The 21,915-nt window shown below is 40.9% G+C and overlaps 1 protein-coding gene across 1 annotated transcript in view; it reads right to left on the bottom strand.

Moving 5' to 3' along the window:
* The window catches only part of ANOS1 (anosmin 1), a 141,696-nt gene extending 130,562 nt beyond the window's left edge, over positions 1-11,134 (bottom strand). Inside the window, exon 1 of the mRNA XM_075263649.1 lies at positions 10,791-11,134. Coding sequence (XP_075119750.1) covers positions 10,791-10,994 — 204 coding nt within the window. The 5' untranslated portion in view covers positions 10,995-11,134. The remainder of the gene's footprint in view (positions 1-10,790) is intronic.
* Between the last annotated feature and the right edge of the window lie 10,781 nt (positions 11,135-21,915).

The raw sequence follows: 21,915 nt of genomic DNA, 5'->3' as shown, positions 1-21,915 counted from the left end.
CCCATAGACTATAATGGGGTGCGTGTGTTTTCCGCGTGTCCGTGCAAATCATGTGGAGAGAAAAGTAGAGCTTTAAGTATTTTTCTCTCCGCATGATTTGTGCAGAGACCGCAAGGAAAACACACAGATCCTATTATAGTCTATGGGGTCTATGTGCTTTCATTGCTCACCGCTTTTCAATGCATTAGGTATTCCGTCCGGGGGGGGGTGCCCAAATGGACTCCCAAACACAGATGTGAGCCAGGCCTTACACAGAGACAATAGTGTCCGCAGGCCTTATACAGAGACAATATTGTCCGCAGGCCTTATACAGAGACAATATTGTCCGCATGCTCCAGGGCTGTGAAGGCGGCCATTTTCTTGTAGCGCGGACATGCGCAGTCGGCTCTGCCCAGGCCCGATGCCTAAGCAGAGTGAATGTAGAGCCGGAAGAGGACGCGGGAACGCTGTGCAGGGAGAAGACTTCTAAAGGTAAGAGAAGAACCAGCGTTGATTGGCAATGTATAGCATTCTGCCGATCAACGCTGGTTCTGCATCGAATCTTAACTTCGAACAGCTAGTAGTATTTGATCGAGTACGAGTATTTCGAATACCGTAGTATTCGATCGAATACCTACTCGATCGAGTACTACTCGCTCATCTCTACTAATAAAGACTTTCTAGTGTACAGTATATCTACTATGACATTACCCTCTGCTAGTTGTGCCACACTGGTTATAGACGTGTCAACTTGGCACCATAGACTAATGGCCGACTAATGGAATATAAGCAGCCAGGCTATGAAATTGCTAATGTATTAGCTGCGCTGACAGCAAGTCATACACAACTACCACATAGCCTTAGGTTTAGTAATCCTTTAGCATGTCCGTAGCACTCATTAAACACTACAGCAGATTACTGCCGCACGGTCTCACTATAATGTACTGTAACCTGATTGTAAATGAAACGTGTAACCGTCCTGCAGCTGATAATACTCACAATATGATATCACATTGCAGCGGATGTTGTCAGACACTTAGTGCATATCATAGCCTAGTAAAATCAGAATCTACAGAGACTTGCTTTGATGTTAATGTTTCCAATGGAGGATTAGTTCTGAGGCTGAATGATTGTGTTCTGCATTATTTAAGATTCTCCATGTATTTCTACATGAAAGGAAGAAATATCTCCTGCCAGTAATATGTCCTTAAACCATAGGGGACTCTGTAAACTGCGAGGAACTAGATGTTTACACCATGCCGGAGCATCCTCGCTCTCCGTGCCCTAGCCGCCTAATGCATTTTAATCATAATCTGATCTTTGTTGGCTGTGAAAGTTGATCATTTCAGTTCGGATAGAAATACGCCAATGATGAATAGACAAGCCGGGCCTTGGAGTCAGGTAGAGACACATCCTCGCTGGCAGAGCTCATCGCCGTAATTAAAATGTAATTTGTTCTACTTGAAATTCACTCATCAAATCCAATACAGTAAAGTAATTATAAGAATAGACCTCAAAAGACCGGATCACGCCAAGCCCTGGTAAATCAGTTATATAACACGGCCATCCGTGAGGCAGCCAGGATTTGGAATTCCAAGATGGCTGCCAAGACTATGGCGGTGGAAGCAATAACGTAAATAAACAGCCGCTAGACATTGTTCTATGCATTTTAATATGCAAACAAACTCTAAAAATCAAAGACATAAAACATACACATTTTGACATCAGAATGAATATATATACAAAGTGAATATATCATTTCTTTATACACAAGGCATATGTTTTACATGGTTTCCTGAACTCGGGTCCAATGCAATAAAACATCTGGATAATGAATTAGCACCCCTTGGCTGTACTTTGATATAATGAGATTTTATTGTGCGCTGCGCCGATACACTGTATATATAGCAATGCTCCGACATTTGGACAGAACATGAAAAATGACATACGGAATATATCAATGAGAAAAAGTGTAATATTGATTCATACAATGTATAATTTGCTGGTTGAGGCAAGGTCATAATTTACAATGTGAAGTGTGGGAGATTGGATTCGGACACAGATTATCATCACTAGTGACTACTAGGCCCAGTCAGCACATTACCTTAGTGACAGGGTAAATGAATTGTTGTCGGACTGTAAAATAATGGGGTTTCTTAAATTCATGGCGTCTCTTCATCTGAAAAGAACACGATCTGCTCTCAGTCCAATGTTGGAGTTGGAGGTGTCTTGGTTGATACGATCTACCAGTTTAATAGCAAAACATGATATTGTTGGGCATACCTCCCAACCGTCCCGGATTTTGTGGGACATTCCCGGATTCGGGGTCCTGTCCTGCAGTCCTGGTCATCGGGAGATATGTCCAGGTTTCAACTCATCTGCGCCCTCCTGTATAGTGATGACGTCACTCACATCGCACCTACAACTCTGTGAGTGAGACCACAGAGAGAGCTGCGGGGGAGCAAGGGAAGGTGAGTATCAGTGGTTTTTTGTGTTAAACATTGAGGGGGAACATAATGAAGGGGGCCCATGAAACTAGGGGCAGATGAAGGGGGGGGAGAACAACATGAAACTGGGGCAGAGATGAAAGGGGAGGGCCATGAAACTAGGGGCAGAGATGGAGGGAGGGCATTAAACTAGGGCAAATGGAGGGGGACATGAAACTGGGGAAGATGAAAGGGGACATATAATTTACAAGTGACTGTGGGAGGATTATAATGTGTGGGGGCACATAAAAAAATGAATGAGAATGGGCGGAGCTGACATAAAAGTGGGCGGAGATAAATTTGCTGCGGCATGCTGTGCGTGCCACACATTTTGTCCCTCTTTCTGTTCTTCGAAAGTTAGGACGTATGGTTGGGTCAATAGTACAGGCTAAACAATATTTTCTAAAAAAGCTGGGGAAGGTGAAAAAAAATCATACTCACCTGTCCCCAGTGTTCCAGTGTCCTCTCAAGGTGGTCTGATCTGATCTCGCAGGCTGTGACATCCTGGTTCCCGGATCCTGAGGCTGCATATTGGCCTCGGCGATCATGTGACTGCTGAAACCAATCATGGTCTCAGGAAGGGAACCGGGGATGTCACAGATAGAAGCCAGAAGACAACAACGAAGCTGCAGGATCGGATCATGCGGGGTGACACGGGGGACAGGTGAGTATGGTTCTCTTTTATTTTTTTACTTCCTCTAGGCTAATTAATAGATAAAGTTTTTGGCTGCATAACCCCTTTAATTCTTAGTGAAATAAATGTTGATTCTGTTCACAAAATGGCAACTTTGCCCAATGTTATATATTAATGTGCGTATCCACTGTGTGCTACTTAAGGTCTGGGCCTATCAAATGCTGATGGAGGTATTTAGTCTAGCGTTGTGGTTACAGACATTGAAAGTTAAACCTACTATATTCTTATAAATACTTGTACCATTCACTTGAACAGGAGCATGCTGCAATACCTAGATAAACCACTATGAAAAGTATGGAGCTCTGAATATAAATAGCACTGGCACCGATATAAACAATCACAGGAGACCCTTCACACAGCACATCACTAGGTGTTTCTCAAAAGTCTGACCCCAATAATGGAAAACTGATAGCACAGCTTAAGAATAGTCCTTAAAGGGGTTGTCCAGGGAAAACTCAACATGAAATTTATTATTTAAATATGTCAGGTACTGAAAACAGCTATCAGTGGTCTGATGGTATATAGCCTTAAAGTGATCCAAAGGTGGCCATGTACACATTAAATGAATGTCAGCCATACCCACAAATTCTTGTGATGCTTTGATCTAACGTAAGAACTTTATTAAACAATCAGACTGCTATAAGTGAACTGCTTGTAGATGCTACTAGGGTGATCTTCTCCTTAGGTGTTGCACTATGCCAGTGGTCATAGGCCCAGTTCCCATCTGCGTACGGTATCCCGTTAGCCTTCCATCTGCATAAAGCGTCCTGTGGTCAGTATTATGTCTGCTCAAAGTTTAGGGTCATCTCACACCTGGTAAGTTATTTCCTGAATAATATTGTGCCTGGAGTCAACTTTACAAGCTAATATACCCAGAGCGATGCAAGCTAGATACAAAATAAATATTTTTTCCATCACCCTTATGACATCATCAGTCACTTGAAGTATAATAATAAAAAAACAGAAAAATTCACATGAATAGGTCATGCAAAATATGTGTTTGCTGCATAAAAAAAAACAAAAAAAAAAACGCTAGTTAAATCAATGACTTTCCAGCGCAAATATGATGATATTTTTAGTTGTACTTAGTGTATGCTGTGTACATAAGAGTCTATTCAATGTGAAAACGCCATACACATCAAACTACGTGTTGCAGCAGGTCAACGCCAAGCAGATCAAAGACTTGATACCTGCCTATTTGTACTCTCTTGTTTGGGTTGTAAATCTTAATTTAGAGGGAAAACAGCGGGGTTCATTCATAGGAACATTCTAAATCCATACAAAAAAAACAACTAATAATTACTGTAAAAAATAGCTATACACATGTAATAGAGGTGAAATTGCCATTCCTTTACTGGTGGCACAACATTGGTTCATTGTTACCAGCTGCATAGTAGGCTTACCATAAAGGGGTACTCCTATCACAAAGAGTAACGGTATATCACTAAGATACCGTATGCCCTCATGTTCTGGTAACTAGAATTAATGACAGTAATGTAATGTCCACTAGAAATAACCTCTTATGTAGAACACTAGATTCATATGAAATCCTCATATAGCAGATTATCAGCACTAATGTACGGTATTATACAGCACAGTATACTAAAGGGATCATCTGCCAAAATTAATTCCTTTAATACTGAGGCCCCATGTTGTGGAAATACAGCTTTTTTTTGTTGCAGATTTTGCTGCGTTTTTTTTTTTTTTTTTTGTGGCAAAGCCAGGAGTAGATTAAGCAGAAGGTAGAAATATAAGGTGTGAACTCTGCACCTGGCTAGCTGCGACGGCATGCTGATGCAGTGCACCAGCATCCAGTTGCGGCATCCCGCTCCTGATTAGGCCTGAATGAATAGGCCGAATCGGGAGTGAGTCTCACGCCGTGGATGCCGTGGCTGTCTCAGCCACGGTATCCACGGGAATAAAGGACATGTCGCTTATTTTTCCTGGTAGCTGAAAAAAACACTAGCGGGGAAAAAGAAGCAAGTGACTCCCATTGGAATGAATGGGAGCCTTTTTTGCAGACGGATTTTGAGGCGGATTCCACACCAAAATCCCCCTGTAAGTTTGTGAACTAGCCCTAAGAACTTCCTATACATTTCCCATTCCTTATATAGCTATTCTTGTCTTTGCCTCAAACAAATCTGCAATAAAAAAAGTGGTGTTTCTGCAACGTGGAGCGGTATTCCAGGACAAAAAAATCAGCAAGGGTCCGGCCCCATGAGACCCCCCCGGAGATCATCTGATTGAAGTGGCAGCGCTGCTCTAAGTACTGTTTGTTCTTCACAGGTCATTTGACTTCATGTTCATTGATTACATGGCCTACTTGTAGTTCAGTCCCATTGGCCTGAATAGCGCTGAGCTGCAATACCCAGCACAACCACTGTACAAGATATGGCGCTATACTTCAATGCTTCAATGGGGTGCCGGTTGTCAGGCCCCACCTGATCTGATATTGTTAACCTATCGTAATGATGGACATTTTAGCTTTGGAAAACCCCATTATTGGATCTATCTGTACCAGTTTTTAAGTCTCTATGAGTAGTTGAGCGCTCATATCAGTGGACGGCTGACTCTGTAGTTGCATGTATATATACACTTCACATCGTGTATGGGAAACTAACACGTGCACTGGTTGTGTTCCAGATCAAGACTTCATACACCTGTAATTCAGGCTGAGTGTAACAGAGCAGATGTTTATTTATCTGTAAATTATGGCTATATCCTCCTACAGGAACATGTAAATCATGGCGGAAACCTTCCTATGATTCACTCCCCCTGTCTGCTGAGATATATGGCTCTGCACTAGAAAGGTTATTTAAGTTAAGTGAAGCCTTGAACAGAACTGAGCTGCACTTCAACAGTTTGGTGCTTCACAAATGGTCACAAGCAAATGGCCTGAGGGACAATGTCAGCCCGTATTTAACACAGTGTCACTTGAAAGTCGAGTCACAATACTGACCACAGACAACATTTATGTGCCAAACCCCTAACACAGCTGTATTGTCAGCAAGCGGCATTGTAAAGTCCAGCTCCGATTTCATGTCTCCTGCCTGGAAGCCATTCAAGGAACTCATAGGTGCTCATCTAGAAAGCCATATATCAAATACATAAGAAGTATTAAGGTCCATACCGACATAGGCGTGACTAATAAAAGTTAGATGAGATTTAAAGACATTTGGCTACTTTCTTCCCTAAACAGCGCCACTTGGACATAGAGGCTGTCCACAGTATTGCGGCACAGCTACATGTACTTGAAGATTCATGTTAAGTTGATGTTATATTTAGAGATGAGCGAACACTGTTCGGATCAGCCGTTCCGAACAGCACGCTCCCATAGAAATGAATGGAAGCACCCAGCACGGCGACCAGCCGCCAGCAAAGTGTACGTGCCAGGTGCTTCCATTCATTTCTATGGGAGCGTGCTGTTCTGAACGGTTGATCCGAACAGTGTTCGCTCATCTCTAGTTATATTCTTCAAAGCAGCCTTATCTGACAATATATGACTCAAAAACTTCATCAAAAAAGAACATTGAACATTAAGACTGGGGTCCCAGTAAACGAGTAAACGGCGCATTTTGACTGCTGCAAAGTTGAAGGGATTCTAGCAAATTTCGAGAAAATACAAGCAGCATTGCATTTTGGAAATCACATCATGTCAACTACCCCTACGGAAACGCCGGCGGATTCCCTGTAGGTATAACTGAAGCAAAAAAGATTCCTCTGCGGACTTTCTGTAATAAACCACAATGCCTTGCCATCGCGTTTTTTTCCGCATTACCTTTTTGTTGTTAGCCCAAGGGGACAATCTGGTTACGAAATAATAGTGGCGTATCTGAAAACTATACTAGCATCATACAAGCAACACAGCAACCCAAAATGCAATGTTTTGGGTCATCTCAGTTTACAGTAATGGTTATAAAGAATATCACATCTGTGACAACACAAGTATCTTCCCCATAAAAAATAATCACAAAAAAGTCACGACTTTCTATTGACTAACATTGTACATCTGGCTGCTGCAGTAAAAAAATCCAAAAATGTCTAAAACAGACTCTGGATCTGACCTTCCATGTTATTCAGTCACAGCGCCCTCTTCTGTTCATACTCTGATTCAGTATTAGACTGATGTGTCAGTGATACAGATTTTTCTGGATAATACATTATTTTAATATATTAATATTTCCGTTCACTCCGCTTCAGGGAAACGAGTAGTAAGCTCATTGGTCCGTTCCTCTGATATATAGACCGTACTTCTTCTGCCACATGTCTACTGCTTATGTTGGCACCAATACATAGGTTAGGTCTCCTTAAAAATACAGCCTAATTATTACTAATAACCGGAAAATGTGGATGTGACCCCAGTTAACCCTAATATCTCCCTCCCCTCATGTCACACTAAGCAGGTTCCAGGAGGCAGAGATATATGGAATTATTTCTAAGGTTCTTACACTAAGAAACCGTTCCATTATTGGGGCTGATTCCTGATTTAGAGAAACTAGAAAATCAATTTTGGCTCATTAATGGAGTATTCATATGTTAAGAAGTCATCCCCCTATCCATAGATTGGTGGCGCTCTGATCACAGAAACCGTCACCGATCAGAAGAGTGCCGAAGATAGGCAAAGTACAGTACTCTGCTATCTCTGGCACTCCTATTGAAATGAATGGAGCGCTGCACATGCCGGCCTGACCACCACTCCATTCGGATCCCAACTAATCTGCAAATTGTCCCCTAAATGTTGGATCGGGAATAATGTGTTAAGATAGGACTGGGTATCTGTCCGATACTGGGTATCCGTCCAGTACGGAATATCCGTCCAGTATGGGGTATCCGTCCGGTACTTGGTATCCATCCGGTACTGAGTATCTGTCTAGTACTGGGTATCTGTCCGGTATTGAGTATCCGTCTGGTACTGAGTATCCGTCTGGTACTTGGTATCCGTCCGATACTGACTATCCGTCTTGTACTTGGTATTTGTCCGGTACTGAGTATCCGTCCGGTACTGAGTATCCATCTGGTACTGGGTATCCGTCTGGTACTGAGTATCCGTCCGGTACTGAGTATCCATCTAGTACTGAGTATCCGTCTGGTACTGAGTATCCGTCCGGTACTGAGTATCCGTCTGGTACTGAGTATCCGTCTGGTACTGGGTATCTATCCTGCATAGATCCCTCAGAAATCCCTGGATGAAAAAGTTCTGCAAGAACAACTTTTTTGTCCAGTGATTTCAGAAAAAATAGAAGGTCGGACACGAAAGGGACCCAGTTATAATCATTGGTGTCCCTTGGATCTGTTTCTGTCTGTTCCCTGATCCGTTGCTGCTCATTGCTCCATTTTCTGGTTCTGCGGTGGACCAGAAGACGGATAGGACAATGCAGATGTGAATGTAGGCTAAGTCATTTATCATTAGAGAAAGGGAAATAAATCCCTGACATGAGTAGCCCATCACACATATCCCCATATAGCAGCTTTATGGACTTCTATGTTTATGATATGAGGGGTGGGAGTGTAAAAGGGAAAGTTCTGAAGAAGGGCACCAAACCCGACAAGTATCCCATCACTAAGCCTTACAAATAGCCCGTAGTAATAATAGCGACAATAACACACATCTCATATTGTTAGTATTATTTGGCTGTAGAATTGGAGCCGTTGTTGACAATCCCCTCAGCGTGACCCGACGATACGGCAGAAGAAAAACAAGTGATTCACACGTTTCCTCTGACAAGCCTCGGCAGCTACACATTTACAAGTTTCTTAAAGCGCAAAAACTCCTACACAAATGACAAACCTAAAGAAGTGAGGTAAACATCAAGACGGATCCCTGGCCAAGAAACACATGGAGATAATTGTGAGCACTCAGACTAAGTGAAATGCCCTACGTCTTGTCTAGGATTTCAGAGAAATACCTAAGCGAATAGAATATTTTCTGCATGTCATCTCGGTCGACACAAAATCCGCGTTCGCCGTTGCACTTATTAAAAGACAATGTTTGCGGTGTGTGGTTCACGTCGTGTTACCCCACAGCAGGCCAAGATACATCCCCAGCTTGTCGGAATAAATGTATCACACATGTACTCGCCGCTCTTGGCTTTTCAGCGATTGCCCTCTAAAGGTCAACTAATAATTACGTGGATTTGGTAGGTTAATAGGTGAGCGCAGGGGATTTTTTTTTCTGGCTTTAAGTAAAATGCTGCTTTTAGATGTAAGTCAATGCTGGCTTATCTATGAGGAGCCTGAGGCTGAAAGCCAAGCATGGGGCAAACGTATCATCTCTGAAGTCATCTCCTCTCAGGTTTTATTACTTCGGCATGATGTGACGGAGCGCTCTCCGAGGTGGCGTTTGTCACCGTAATACCCAACAGGTGCCATTCACTTCCACATACTAGTGACGGGACAGCAGACAAAATAAACTAACACTCCGCACCAAATAAACGAACTCCATTAAAGTCTATGGGATCTATTAGGAATTTTTTTTTACATTTTCTTTTTGTTTTTTTTAGTTTTCAGGTGAGATTACAAATGATTTGACTTAGTTGTCACTTTTATCCATTGACTACAGCAGACTGTGCCCCAACACTGATATTTAGACTGGTCCCCCATATATATAACCAATTCTGCCCAACCCTATGGCACAGATACAATTCAGCTTGTGACATCAATAAGCAGCAGTTAGGCATGATAGAAGTAGCAGAGCGGAGTTTGTCATGCTACTCTTTGGCATAGAATTATAGCTCAAGGGGTCTTAACCCACAAAAGAAAATAATAGTCACAATGTATATGAACGGATGAATTCCCTGCTACATCTGGATCTCGCATAGGACCACATTACATCCTTGGACTAACTTCGAGCACCCTATATCATCAGAGTGTATCTATAACCTTGTGACATAGTAAATCACATGCACTCATGTTACCTGTACGACAATTATATTATAATAGTAAAACATACATTGTATCTCATTTACAGTCATTACCAAAATTGTCCTTATATCAATGTACTAATAGCAAGACTGTCACATATAGAAGAGATGAATATACGATAAATCACTTTTCTGGTTCTGTTAGCTGTAGTAGCTCTGAATCTGTCAGACGTAGCAGAGCTGAGTATGTGAGCAATAGCAGCGTTGACTCACGCAGATGCAGCAGTGCTGAATGTGTCGGACATAGACGTACTGTGTTTGTCAGATGCTAAGAGAGGTTATGATTTTACATAGGACTGCAGGTAAACATTACATTAGGTGAGCGTTATCGTCCTGTATATACAGACCTATGGCATTTGACACATTCGGCACTTCTACATCTTTTACCAATAGATTAAAAACGTTGGATCAGATAAATAGACATCAGCCCAGGACATTGCATTCTACAGACGCAGCAGAGGAAAGTTTGTCATCTGATACAACTTATACTAGTAGCTTTACACAGGACTGCTAGATTATCTTAAGTCATGTTGCAACCCCAAAGAGTTCAGTGTCAAGTTCAGCGAAAAGATGTTGCATTATCTACGCTATATAGGATCCTTAAAGGGTCATCATTGCTCATCCTCTACTCAGAGATGAGCGCTTGTCTTAAGGGCACTACATGCAACTGCATAAGACACAAGCTGGTGCATTACCAGGCTCAGACTGTACCTGGAAGTGTTTGAAGAAGGCAGAGATGCGAGTGATGTGCAGGCTCAGGCACCTGGATGTGCATCTTGCTCTATACACACTCATTGTAGAGAAGGACTCATCCTGCTTGCGAGAAGTAGCAGAAGCTGAGTTACTGTTAAGAAAGCTGCCCCACAGCAAGATAATCCAAAGGAAAAGGGTCATGGAAGAGCCGTGATCCTTCATCTTGTACAAGAGATCAATCAAGGGAAGAGGATAGTGGAGCTTCCCAGTCCTGACCACACTCAGTGGGAAGGGGATAGAGGCAGGGGAGCTGCACAAACTAAAAAAGAAAGTTCAATCATTCAACTCTATTTGGTTTGAGCTGCTCCCACTCCTCCTCCTCCTGCTGTTGCTTCTCACCACTCCTCTCCAAGCAGCTGCACCTCCTCAGGGTGGTACCGGGCTGACAGCACCCAGTCCTATAGGCTGGCCTCACGACGTGATTGACAGGAGCTTGGCTCCTGAAAAGACGAAGACCAGTGCTGAATGAGACCTGTGACAAAAAGTGAAAAGATGCTGAGGTTATTCTGTTCTACATGAAAGGAAAGGGAGGAAGAATAGTCAGGACAAAACCTAGATTCTCAGTGCGAGAAGGAGAAATCCCTTTTATACACCACATGCTACAAGCAATGTTTCCATGATGAGATAGCAAAATCTTACAAAAACTCTGTATGCAAAAATCTTAGACCATCTATAATAAAATAAAATATTGGATTGTGAAACATGGCTGAGCTCGGCTATATCTGAAATGATTTCCCATGTAAAGTAGTGTAGGAAATTCTTATTATTCGCGAGTCGATTTTGTTATGTAAATGCCAATGCATAATATACGTCCAATAATCTAGATATGGCTTATAGACAGATCTGCAAAAAGAACTCGAAACTCAAGGCAGCAAAATGAGAAGCGAGAACCAATATCTTAAGAAAACAAAGTGATCATTGCATATAGTTTACATTACAAATAATTTCTCCATGTATATTGGCGGCATTTACAGTTTTAAAGGGATTATTTGTGCCATTTATGAATTCCTAAGGAAAAGCGTTTAGACGAAAACACCGAATATCGCTGTATGGCTGCAAAAATGGCAAAATGGGATGTATCTATAATTATCATTAGTTTACTCCAGAAATACATGTGGGGTTAGATTGAGGGAAAACCTCCAACGAAAAAGATGCATCAAAAGTAGGGATGTGACAAGCAAGTTTACTGCCTTCCTAATAACCCAGAACATTGGATAACTTGGCATGGGACTTACAGCAATGGTAATGACAATAATAATCAAGGTCTTACTATAGATCGGAAACCACAGAATATGTCATATTAAAATATCTGTTACAATAAAACAATTATTGATCACTCCAGTCACATCAAGTTTAACACATCATGTTTTGTACAACACCCATAGACTATATGACCTTTTGTATCTCCATAGACCTCAAACTTATTTTCTAAAAAAAAGTGTAGCAAACTCCATCAAACATTGTATTAGAGGTCTAATACAGAGTGATACAGATATCTGGCACAAAAGGAAGGACTAGTAATATTACCGGAAATACTCCATGTACTCTATACAAAGTGCAATGACAGCAAAATAAATGCACTATATGGCAATAGTTGGATACAGGTGACGTTATGATAGCATATATCCTGTAACTGGCCTCAGCATGTACTATCTATCTATCTATCTATCTATCTATCTATCTATCTATCTATCTATCTATCTTTGTATCTATCTATCTATCTATCTATCTATCTATCTATCTATCTATCAATCTCTCATTATCTATCATCTATCTATCTATCTATCTCTCATTATCTATCGCAGTATCTATCTATCTATCTATCTATATCTCATTATCTATCTATCTATCTATCTATCTATCTATCTATCTATATCTCATTATCTATCTATCTATCTATCTATCTATCTATCTATCTATCTTTTCAGTGATAGCTAATCTATCCAACTATGTGTCTATCTACTCTATCTATCTATCTATCTATCTATCTATCTATCTATCTATCTCATTATCTATCTATCGCAGTATCTATCTATCTATCTATCTATCTATCTATCTATCTATCTATCTATATCTCATTATCTATCTATCTATCTATCTATCTATCTATCTATCTATCTAACAGATCATCTTTGTCTATCTCATTATCTATCTATCTATCTATCTATCTATCTATCTCATTATCTATCTATCGCAGTATCTATCTATCTATCTATCTATCTATCTCTATCTATCTATCTATCTATCTATCTATCTATCTATCTATCTATCTATCTATCCATCTATGTGTCTATGTACTCTATCTATCTATCTATCTATCTATCTATCTATCTAATTATCTATCTATCTTTTTAGTGATAGCTTATCTATCTATGTGTCTATCTATCTATCTATCTATCTATTCAGTGTTACTTAATCTATCAATAATTGATTTATTTTGCTTCCTTATATAGCACCACCATATTCCTCAGCTATTCAGATATAGTCAATACTGTCCCATATAGGGCTGACAATCTGAATTGCCTATTAGTAAGTCAATCTATTCAGTGGTAACTCATCTATCTATCTACATCTCTATATATCTATATCTATCTGTCCATTTGGCAGTAGCTAAATATCACGGATTGATTCCTTGGCATTTACATATGAGTTGTACTAGAGGTTTCTTGATCATACTTGTTCCACTTATAACTGTCTAAAGATCCTAAGAAGTGGCCTTGTGCACATGCTAAAGTGCTATGTATAGAGTCTTATATGTGTTTTCAATAGAACCAAGAGAAAGATGAGACTCCACGGACTATTATACCCCAAATCAACCCCCCCCCCCCATACCCACCTCTCTCCCCCCCCCCCCCCCGACTCCAACTCCCCCCCCCACACACACACACACACACTTTACTAGCTTTGGTAATGCCAAATATCTATTCGGAAGTGCCAATAAAGCTTGTTTGATTTAATTTGATGATTTGAACCTGGATCATATAGAACTCTTCGCTATTTGAAATCCACATTTTAGAAAAAAAAGAAATGTCTTACCAATTTTTAAGATGCTATCACTGCAGAAACCATGGCTGAAAGCCACACATGGATTAGTGCCATTAAATGTGAAGATATATGGCAGCAGAAACTGAAAATCTGTGGCAGAAATACAAGCGTCTGAGGGTCAGCCTCAGATTTCGAATGTGGATTTTTCATCAAATGACCATGTCCTTAGTCATCATTCCACAGAGTTACAGGAATCCATGTGCCTAGCTCATGGAGCTTCTCTATGGCACTCTAGGACAGACAGATTATACTTCTAGAGTACATCTGTCATCTCATATTTTCTTCCATCACCCTCTGATTTCATGCATACGTTACTTGCCAAGATGGACAAGGAAAACAGCACAAAAATTGAGGTCCTTTGGTGAAGACCTGGCCCTAGACCCCATGCACATGACTGGGTATGTCTCCAAGGTGGGGCCGATTTTGCAGCGGAATGCACTCATATGACACTTGGACATCCGTGTTTCTTCTGAGTGCATACCATGAAGGACTCACTTCTATGGGAGCTTCCAATCGTTTTGTTTCAATGACACGAAGCAGGATAGGACCAGCTCTATTTTCATCAGAATGGAACAGATCATTGGATGCCCCTTTGGATGGAATTTGGACTTGTGCATGGAGCTTAAGGATGTGGCCATGCCCTTTCTGGATGTCACCATTCTCCCTTTTACATATCACCCCACCCCCTTTCTTGCGTCTTGAGCATTAAATTTGCTGGTCATGCCCACTTTTTGGGAGAGGACCATCATATGAAGTACCCATGTCACTTATAAAATAACTACTACCTCTGCTGCTTGGCAGATTTATCTGCTATTCCAGGAGCTCCTGGAGGATCTGGTTGAGTTTGCTAGTCAGATAGACAGATAGATAGATAGATAGATAGATAGATAGATAGATAGATAGATAGATAGATAGACGCATAACTTGAGGGGGTGCAGAGGATGCAATCGCACCCGGGTCCATGAGCCTTAGGGGGCCCATAGGTCCTGCCATAGCTTAAATGGTTCACAGTGGTCTCATCTACCATTGGTTCCATAAGGTTGGGGGTCCATAAGTTACCCTCACCACACAAAGGCTGATTAAACTTCTTTGATCACCTTTCTGAATCCCTCTGATCACTGGCAGTTTGCACATTGTAAATTTATTACCCCTGTCCTCTGGTGAACTGAAGTGAGAAAATTTATTGCACTTAGCCATCCACTGTCAAAAAGGAGAAAATTAACCTTTTAATGTCAAAAGGAGCAACGGTTCAGAGTATAGTCAAGGACGGATTCTGGGGGGGAGGTTATACCACAAAAGGAGAGAAATTTGATGTGGGGGGCCCAAGCTGGGCCTTTGCACCAGGGCCCTTAAGCCTCTCATTACACCACTGTAGATGGATAGATAGACAAATAGTTCTGTAGACGTTTATGCATTTGCTAGTAACCTTGCTGTAGATATCTTCAACACTTTTTTCACTAGCTACAGATCTTACTTGAAAACGTCTTGGACAGAATCGTCTATTGAAAAAGCAGTTGTCACTGTAGGCCTTCCTATAGTTAAATATAATGGAACTGACCCTTCGAGACTGTAGAGATGACATAGATTCTACTACACAACCGATTAAAGGCAAATTCTGTTTCTTCTGCATTAGTAATGATTGATAGATCTCACTGTTATATCCCCAATGTATGTAGCTCAGCTCCCTCAGTACTAATAATACGAGCGCAGCTCCGCCACATAAAATGCTGTCGTACTCCGGCATAATTACATTGATCTTTCCAAAGAGGATAACCTTGCAACACAAGCCTGTGATTACCCCTGTGATCTGTCTAAGGAGGAAGCTAAATTAGATATTGAAATCCAGTGGAAAAGGAAAGCGTCTTGCGGTCGATTTGGTTGCTACTGTACGATGGGAAATGAAGCTGCTCATACAGTTTTATGAATCTCCAGCAGAAGAACCATAAATAAAACACAGCCCATGACCTTGCAATGCTACACGCAATTGATTCTTAGCGGATGAACAATTGCAATTAAGCTGCGGGTGCAAATGGATCAGAAACAGGATAGCAAATGTATCTTCATAGGTCTTCGGTATAATTGTATTTCAGCAGATATGTGAACATTGCCTTTATGTTCGCTGAGGATGTGTTTGATAATGGCTGTTATTTGCTAAATTGCTCTTTGGCTGATCATTCTAATTAGAGAAGATTCATTGCTACCGGCTTCAGCACAATTGCAGGATTTTCCATTTAACAGACATCTCCCTATGTAGTTACAGAAAGCCCAAAGAACATTAGGCATGTGCCTGTGATCCAAATATCTATCTATCTATCTATCTATCTATCTATCTATCTATCTATCTATCTATCTCTATCTATCTGTCCGTCCATCTTGTCTATTCTATCTATCTATCTATCTATCTATCTATCTATCTATCTATCTCTATCTATCTATCTGTCCGTCCATCTTGTCTATTCTATCTATCTATCTATCTATCTATCTATCTATCTATCCATCCATCCATCCATGGTGCTGATATGGTGCTAAAGAAATAGTTATACTTTATCCTGTATATCATTTACTGCTAGAAACAAGACTAAGGACGTTGCGACACTTGTGAATGTATGATCAGAAAATTTACATTTTATTTTTTTATATCAACTTTTTATGTTCTTTTGATATTTTTTTTCAAAAAACATTTCTGTTACTATCCATATAGATCCTTGTATGATGTCAACTTCCCCTTCCTGCACAGAGCATGCCTAGAAAACTCATTCATAGACCTCATTGAGTTGGCTTCGATACGGCCTCTGTCGGGAATCTCAGTTTAGCTGCTGTTGCTTTAAGGTTACTGTGCCAACCTGTGAAGCTTCTTCAGTTTTCAGGGCTCTCCTATGCTGATTCAATTAGAGCTGAGGAGAGATATTTAAACCCTATTCCTTCTCACCCAGGTGCCTGCTATTTAGCTGTACTTTAATGAGGCTTCCATTCCATTCCATGCTTTAAAATTGTCCTTTGTCTTTTTACTGAAAATCTGCTTGTCTTCTGATTCTGGCTCTGATGTTACCTCTCTGACTTTTGTCTTGGACACGTTTATACTTCTCATTTATCCCCCTGTGAGTTTGCTGTGGGGTCTGATTTGACTACAGTTTGGAGCATGTATATATTTTATACAAGATTCTGTGGTGATAACTTGGGCACCAAATTCCGAAAAAGTCCATTTGGCTTTGTGGTTGGTGCTGGTGTAGACATCTGGGTGTTCGGGATCTCTCTCTCAGCTCTGTGTGAGATTTCAACAGCTTGTTCTTTTGCTCTCTGTTTTCAGACAGTTCCTGATATTTTCTCCAGAGATATTATAATACCAGCCTCCTTGTGAAAAAGTTAAGTACTGCTTCACGTGGACCAACTGAAAAGACCATAGACCAAGGTTTCATGTTGACGACTAACTGAGTGGAATCCAAGTACCTTCCAGGATTATGTTCCATTTTGATATTTTTAGAGCAGATCTTATACAGATCCATTGGAATGGATACACGGACCCGGAAGACCTGGAAGCCACTCGGCTTAAGCTCTGATAGCGCACTTGGTCGTGTACATGAAGCCTTAGTCCTTTCACTATTTCATAGTGATTTGTAAGCCCCTGCTGTGATTTCCGTCACACTGGAGGTAATATGTTAACCATGACACCGTATGCTTGCATTGCTTGACGCAGCTGTCGCAGCTATTATTCTATGGCAGCTAGGTTTTCTTATGAGTCACAATGAGTTTACTACTGGCAAAGAATTTTCATTAATTTTATATGAATGTGGACAGGATGACAAAAGTGAGAAAATGCTAAAATCTTGATCCGGGCACATAATCCACCTCTCCAAAATATGCTCACAGTTGGTAGCTCTGTTACCCCCACCAATCAGCTGCAGAGATTGGGCCAGTGCAGTGTAAGTGAATCAGAGATACCTATATACAATAGATGGCCCTGTAAACACATTTACATTGTAGGCCCCAACCATACCTGTCTGCATTCTTTGTAAATCATAAGGATGTAAATATGCACACAAAATCCCCCTCCCCCCAAAAAACCCTCAATAGCAAGTAATACACAAAGTAGTTTTCTGTCCCAAATCCCCTATATATACACATGCGTACATGCATGCTCAGACAAGCAGTGCATGTGTACAGAATAGATGACAAATTAAAAAGAATGTTTTGCCAGAAAATAACCTATTGTTTAAATCACGTTTTTTATATTAAACATATTATACAAGAGTTTTGGTGATATTCTTATTAGGTTTCCTATTATTAAACATGTTATTATCTATAAAAAATCCTAAATCTAAAATAGTCTGTCATTGCCTATTTCTTGGAGGTGGACCATGAGGTAAAGATACAATGGTCTGGAGTAGACCCTATTGACTTCTATAGGAGACATTTGTAGCCATGCTCTGAGGGGGACGTAGATAAACTCTGAAATCACTTATTGTGACTGCTGGATTCTGTATCTTATGTACACATATACAGAAGCTGGGATGAGTTTCCATATAAATAAGGTGGCTGCTGATAGAAAAGAGGAGGTCTCAGCATATAATTTGTCTTTGTGGCTAGAGTCAGAACTGAAGTTATATTTTCATTATTTTTAAATAGCTATAACAAAGAAAATATATTTTTTTTCATTCTCAAAAATATGTTTAAAAAGTTTAAACTTATTTTTTAAAATGGTCATTTTTGGACTTCTCTTTAAAGAGGACCTTTCATGGTTTGGGGGCACAGGCAGTTCTATATACTGCTGGAAAGCCGACAGTGCGCTGAATTCGATCTGTGCCCGGTGTAAAGAGCTATCAGTCCCAGTACCCAGCTCTTTACAGTCAGAAGGGCGTTCCTGACAGTTAGCCAGGAACGTCCTTCTGCCCAGCAGCGCCTATCACGCTGTACAGTGTGAGCGGGGAGGAACGCCCCCTCCCTCTCTGATAATACTCATCTATGGACAAGCACTGTGAGCAGAGGGAGGGGGCGTTCCTCCCCCTCTCACTGTACAGCGCGATAGGCATTACTTTGAAGAAGGATGTACCTGACAGATTGTCAGGAACGCCCTTCTGACTGTAAAGCGCTACGCTACCGGGACGACAGCTCTTTACACTGGGAACAGATCGGGAAAGCCAACAGTGCGCTGAATTCAGCACACTGTTGGCTTTCCAGCAGTATATAGAACTGCCTGTGCTCCGGACCATGAAACGTCCTCTTTAAGTAAGAAGAACAAGACCTACATGTATGTCCGCAATAGGGCTCTCTGACTCCATCCTTCTTGTTAATGCACTGTGAATGGAGAGGTGATGGAATATGCAAGGCTTTCTCTATTCATTTCTACACTGCTATGCCATTTTCAAAAACATCGAAGCACTCCCCTGGATATGTCTTAGGCCCTGTGCGTTCAGGTTTCTGTTCCGAAGCAGCACTTTTCTCTCCGTATGATTCGTGCGGAAACCACATGGACCTCATTATAGTGTATGGGATCTGCATGGTTTGCTTAGGTAACCACTTTTTAATGCATATAGGTTTCCATATGGGGTCCCCAAGCGACTTCCCCGAATGGAAACCCAAATGTAGATGTGAACTGGGTCTTAAATGTCCAAGATGGGAATCTCAGTGTGATCAGCTTTATCTGTTTGTGCTTTTAATGTAGGTAGTGTATCATGAAGATTAACCTGGACTGAACTAGGGCTTACCTTATAGAAGGTTTTAGTGAGTGCGGGACACATGATGACAATGATGTAGTCAGACCATTTAAAGGGAAACAATCATACTGTCTGATATGAGCCTCAATGGTGGATCGAATTACTTGTGACTTTTTGGGCTGGTTTGTCAATGTTACTAGATGTACAGGGTGACTATGTAGTAGCCTACAAAGCACGCCATAGAAAAAGTGGATAGAAAAATCCAAGCAAGTGTGATTCCCTCCACACTTGATGGCCAAGCCAAGTGGACATGTTAATGGAGTAGTCAGAGATATAGGCATTCATAGTAGACAACATTAGATGTTCATACCCTTCACTTGACAGTCAATTCAATACAATACCAATTCTTGCTAGCAAAACCCTTCAAAAGTTGAAATTCATTAATCACACAATGGGTCACCTCATAGAGCACATCACTTTGTCATATAGTATCACAAAATAGTATTGTCTTGAAAAGCTAACCATCCCATAGCAAACTTATCTGGACACATCCAACCAAGCAAAAAGGCAAGGGAGGACATATCTGTGACATGTGTATGATCCTTGAATTTCATGCACAGATACTATTCTTATGTAGCTCACAATGATAATCTTCTACATGTCAGATAATAAAATCATCGATAAACAAGCCAAACACCCTATTAATGTAGCCCAGGCCTTGTAGTCCATCTAGTGCAGGAAGCTGTGTATTGGAAGTTCAGCCAGGAGGCAGCGTACCGGCTGCGATCTATTAAATCCACAATAACATGAGTGCTGCACATTGTTAGATGTTGAAGTTACATTTGATACTAAATCTGTCCCACGACATTTTTATTCAGCTAACACATCTTCCTATTTCCAGTGACGTTCCCATCTGTTGTCTACAGTGTCCTATGAGGAATAGATTCAACCACACTTCCATTGAGTATATTGAGTATAGGTATAGGATAAGTGTGCGGAATCAACTGGTGTTGCCTTTAGTGTCTTATATTTTCATTATACGGCAATAAAAGCCATCAGTTACCAATCCCCATCCCTCACCCCTGTGTCGTTCATAAATTTAAAGACTGCTAGTCAAATAATTGTTATCCTATGTGTATGGTCAACTGAATGTAGTATACCAACCAACGGGTATTCCTGTCTCCTAAGGGATTGGTATATGATCAATGGAGGTGGAAAACCTGTACTACGGCTCCTTCCCATTCTCTCCCTATATAGTGATACACTGGCCACCAGGCTATAGGGGAACCGCAGAACTTGCAGCTCCCTTTATAGTCAGGTAGTCCGGTGTGCCAGAGTAGGACCCCACCGGTCATAAAGTCATAGACACCCTATAAATATGCCATAGATGGGAATACACCTGTACCACATTTATCCACTGCAGGGAGTCTAATTTAATTGGGTTTCTTGAACATTCTTCTTCTTTCTCTCATTATTATACATCATGATAGATACATTCTGCAGGTCCTCAGCCCATGATACTTGTACCCCAGGGTATAAATATTATATATCCTTGTGTTACTCTCATTGTCCATATGATGTGTTTTAAACATATTATCTGGATTTTAATACTGACTACTAATTCTTAGTATAGGTTATCAATATCAGATTAATGGGGTCTGCAGTTTTATTGCAGTTGTATCGCAGTTCAGTCCCGTTCTCTTGAGTTGCAAAGAGACCATGCCACTGCCAAATATCCCAAGCGCCATAGCTTCCATTATCAGCTGATCGGTGGGGGTGCTACGTGCCTTAAGGATAAGTAACCTATATTGAAGTCCTCAAAACCTCTTTAAATTTGCAGTGTGGCCGGTGCTCAAAGCCTAAGGGATCACTTTGTAATTTTTGGAGTAGGTAAGTACTTGGAATAAACATGGAGACGCACAGGAGAAATGTTCATTTACTAGATGTCTACCAACAAGGTGGGGAAGAGAAGTGCTCCGTCATGTCATTTATATCTACTGTTACATGTAATGTTTAATCCGCACCTCTGCAACCCTTCTTACCTATCTTCTTCTTCTTAAATCTTCATTATTGAGCGTCAATGGTCTTCACTAGATGCAGGAACCCCAGGACTGTTTATAAGGTCCTGGTCTTGGGCTCCTTCCATCTCAGTCTCACATTGCTGGTAAGATACAGTGACATGGGAACATATGGACTATTTAAGAGGCATTGTCACATATATCACTTTTGGGTTACTGTGGTGTCTCCAGATTTCCTATCATGTGTTCACATCTTGTGTCACTTAGTTGGACCTATGATGGATGATGCTTCTCTCAGCCTTTCCTATGATGAAAACTATTCATGATGACCCAGTGTTGGGAACGAATCCTTAGTAATAACTATAGGTA

This window comes from Leptodactylus fuscus, chromosome 2 (assembly GCF_031893055.1).
Source record: "Leptodactylus fuscus isolate aLepFus1 chromosome 2, aLepFus1.hap2, whole genome shotgun sequence".
NCBI lineage: Eukaryota > Metazoa > Chordata > Amphibia > Anura > Leptodactylidae > Leptodactylus > Leptodactylus fuscus.
Note: the sequence above shows the minus strand (reverse complement) of the source record. Positions and strands in the feature narration are given on the sequence as shown.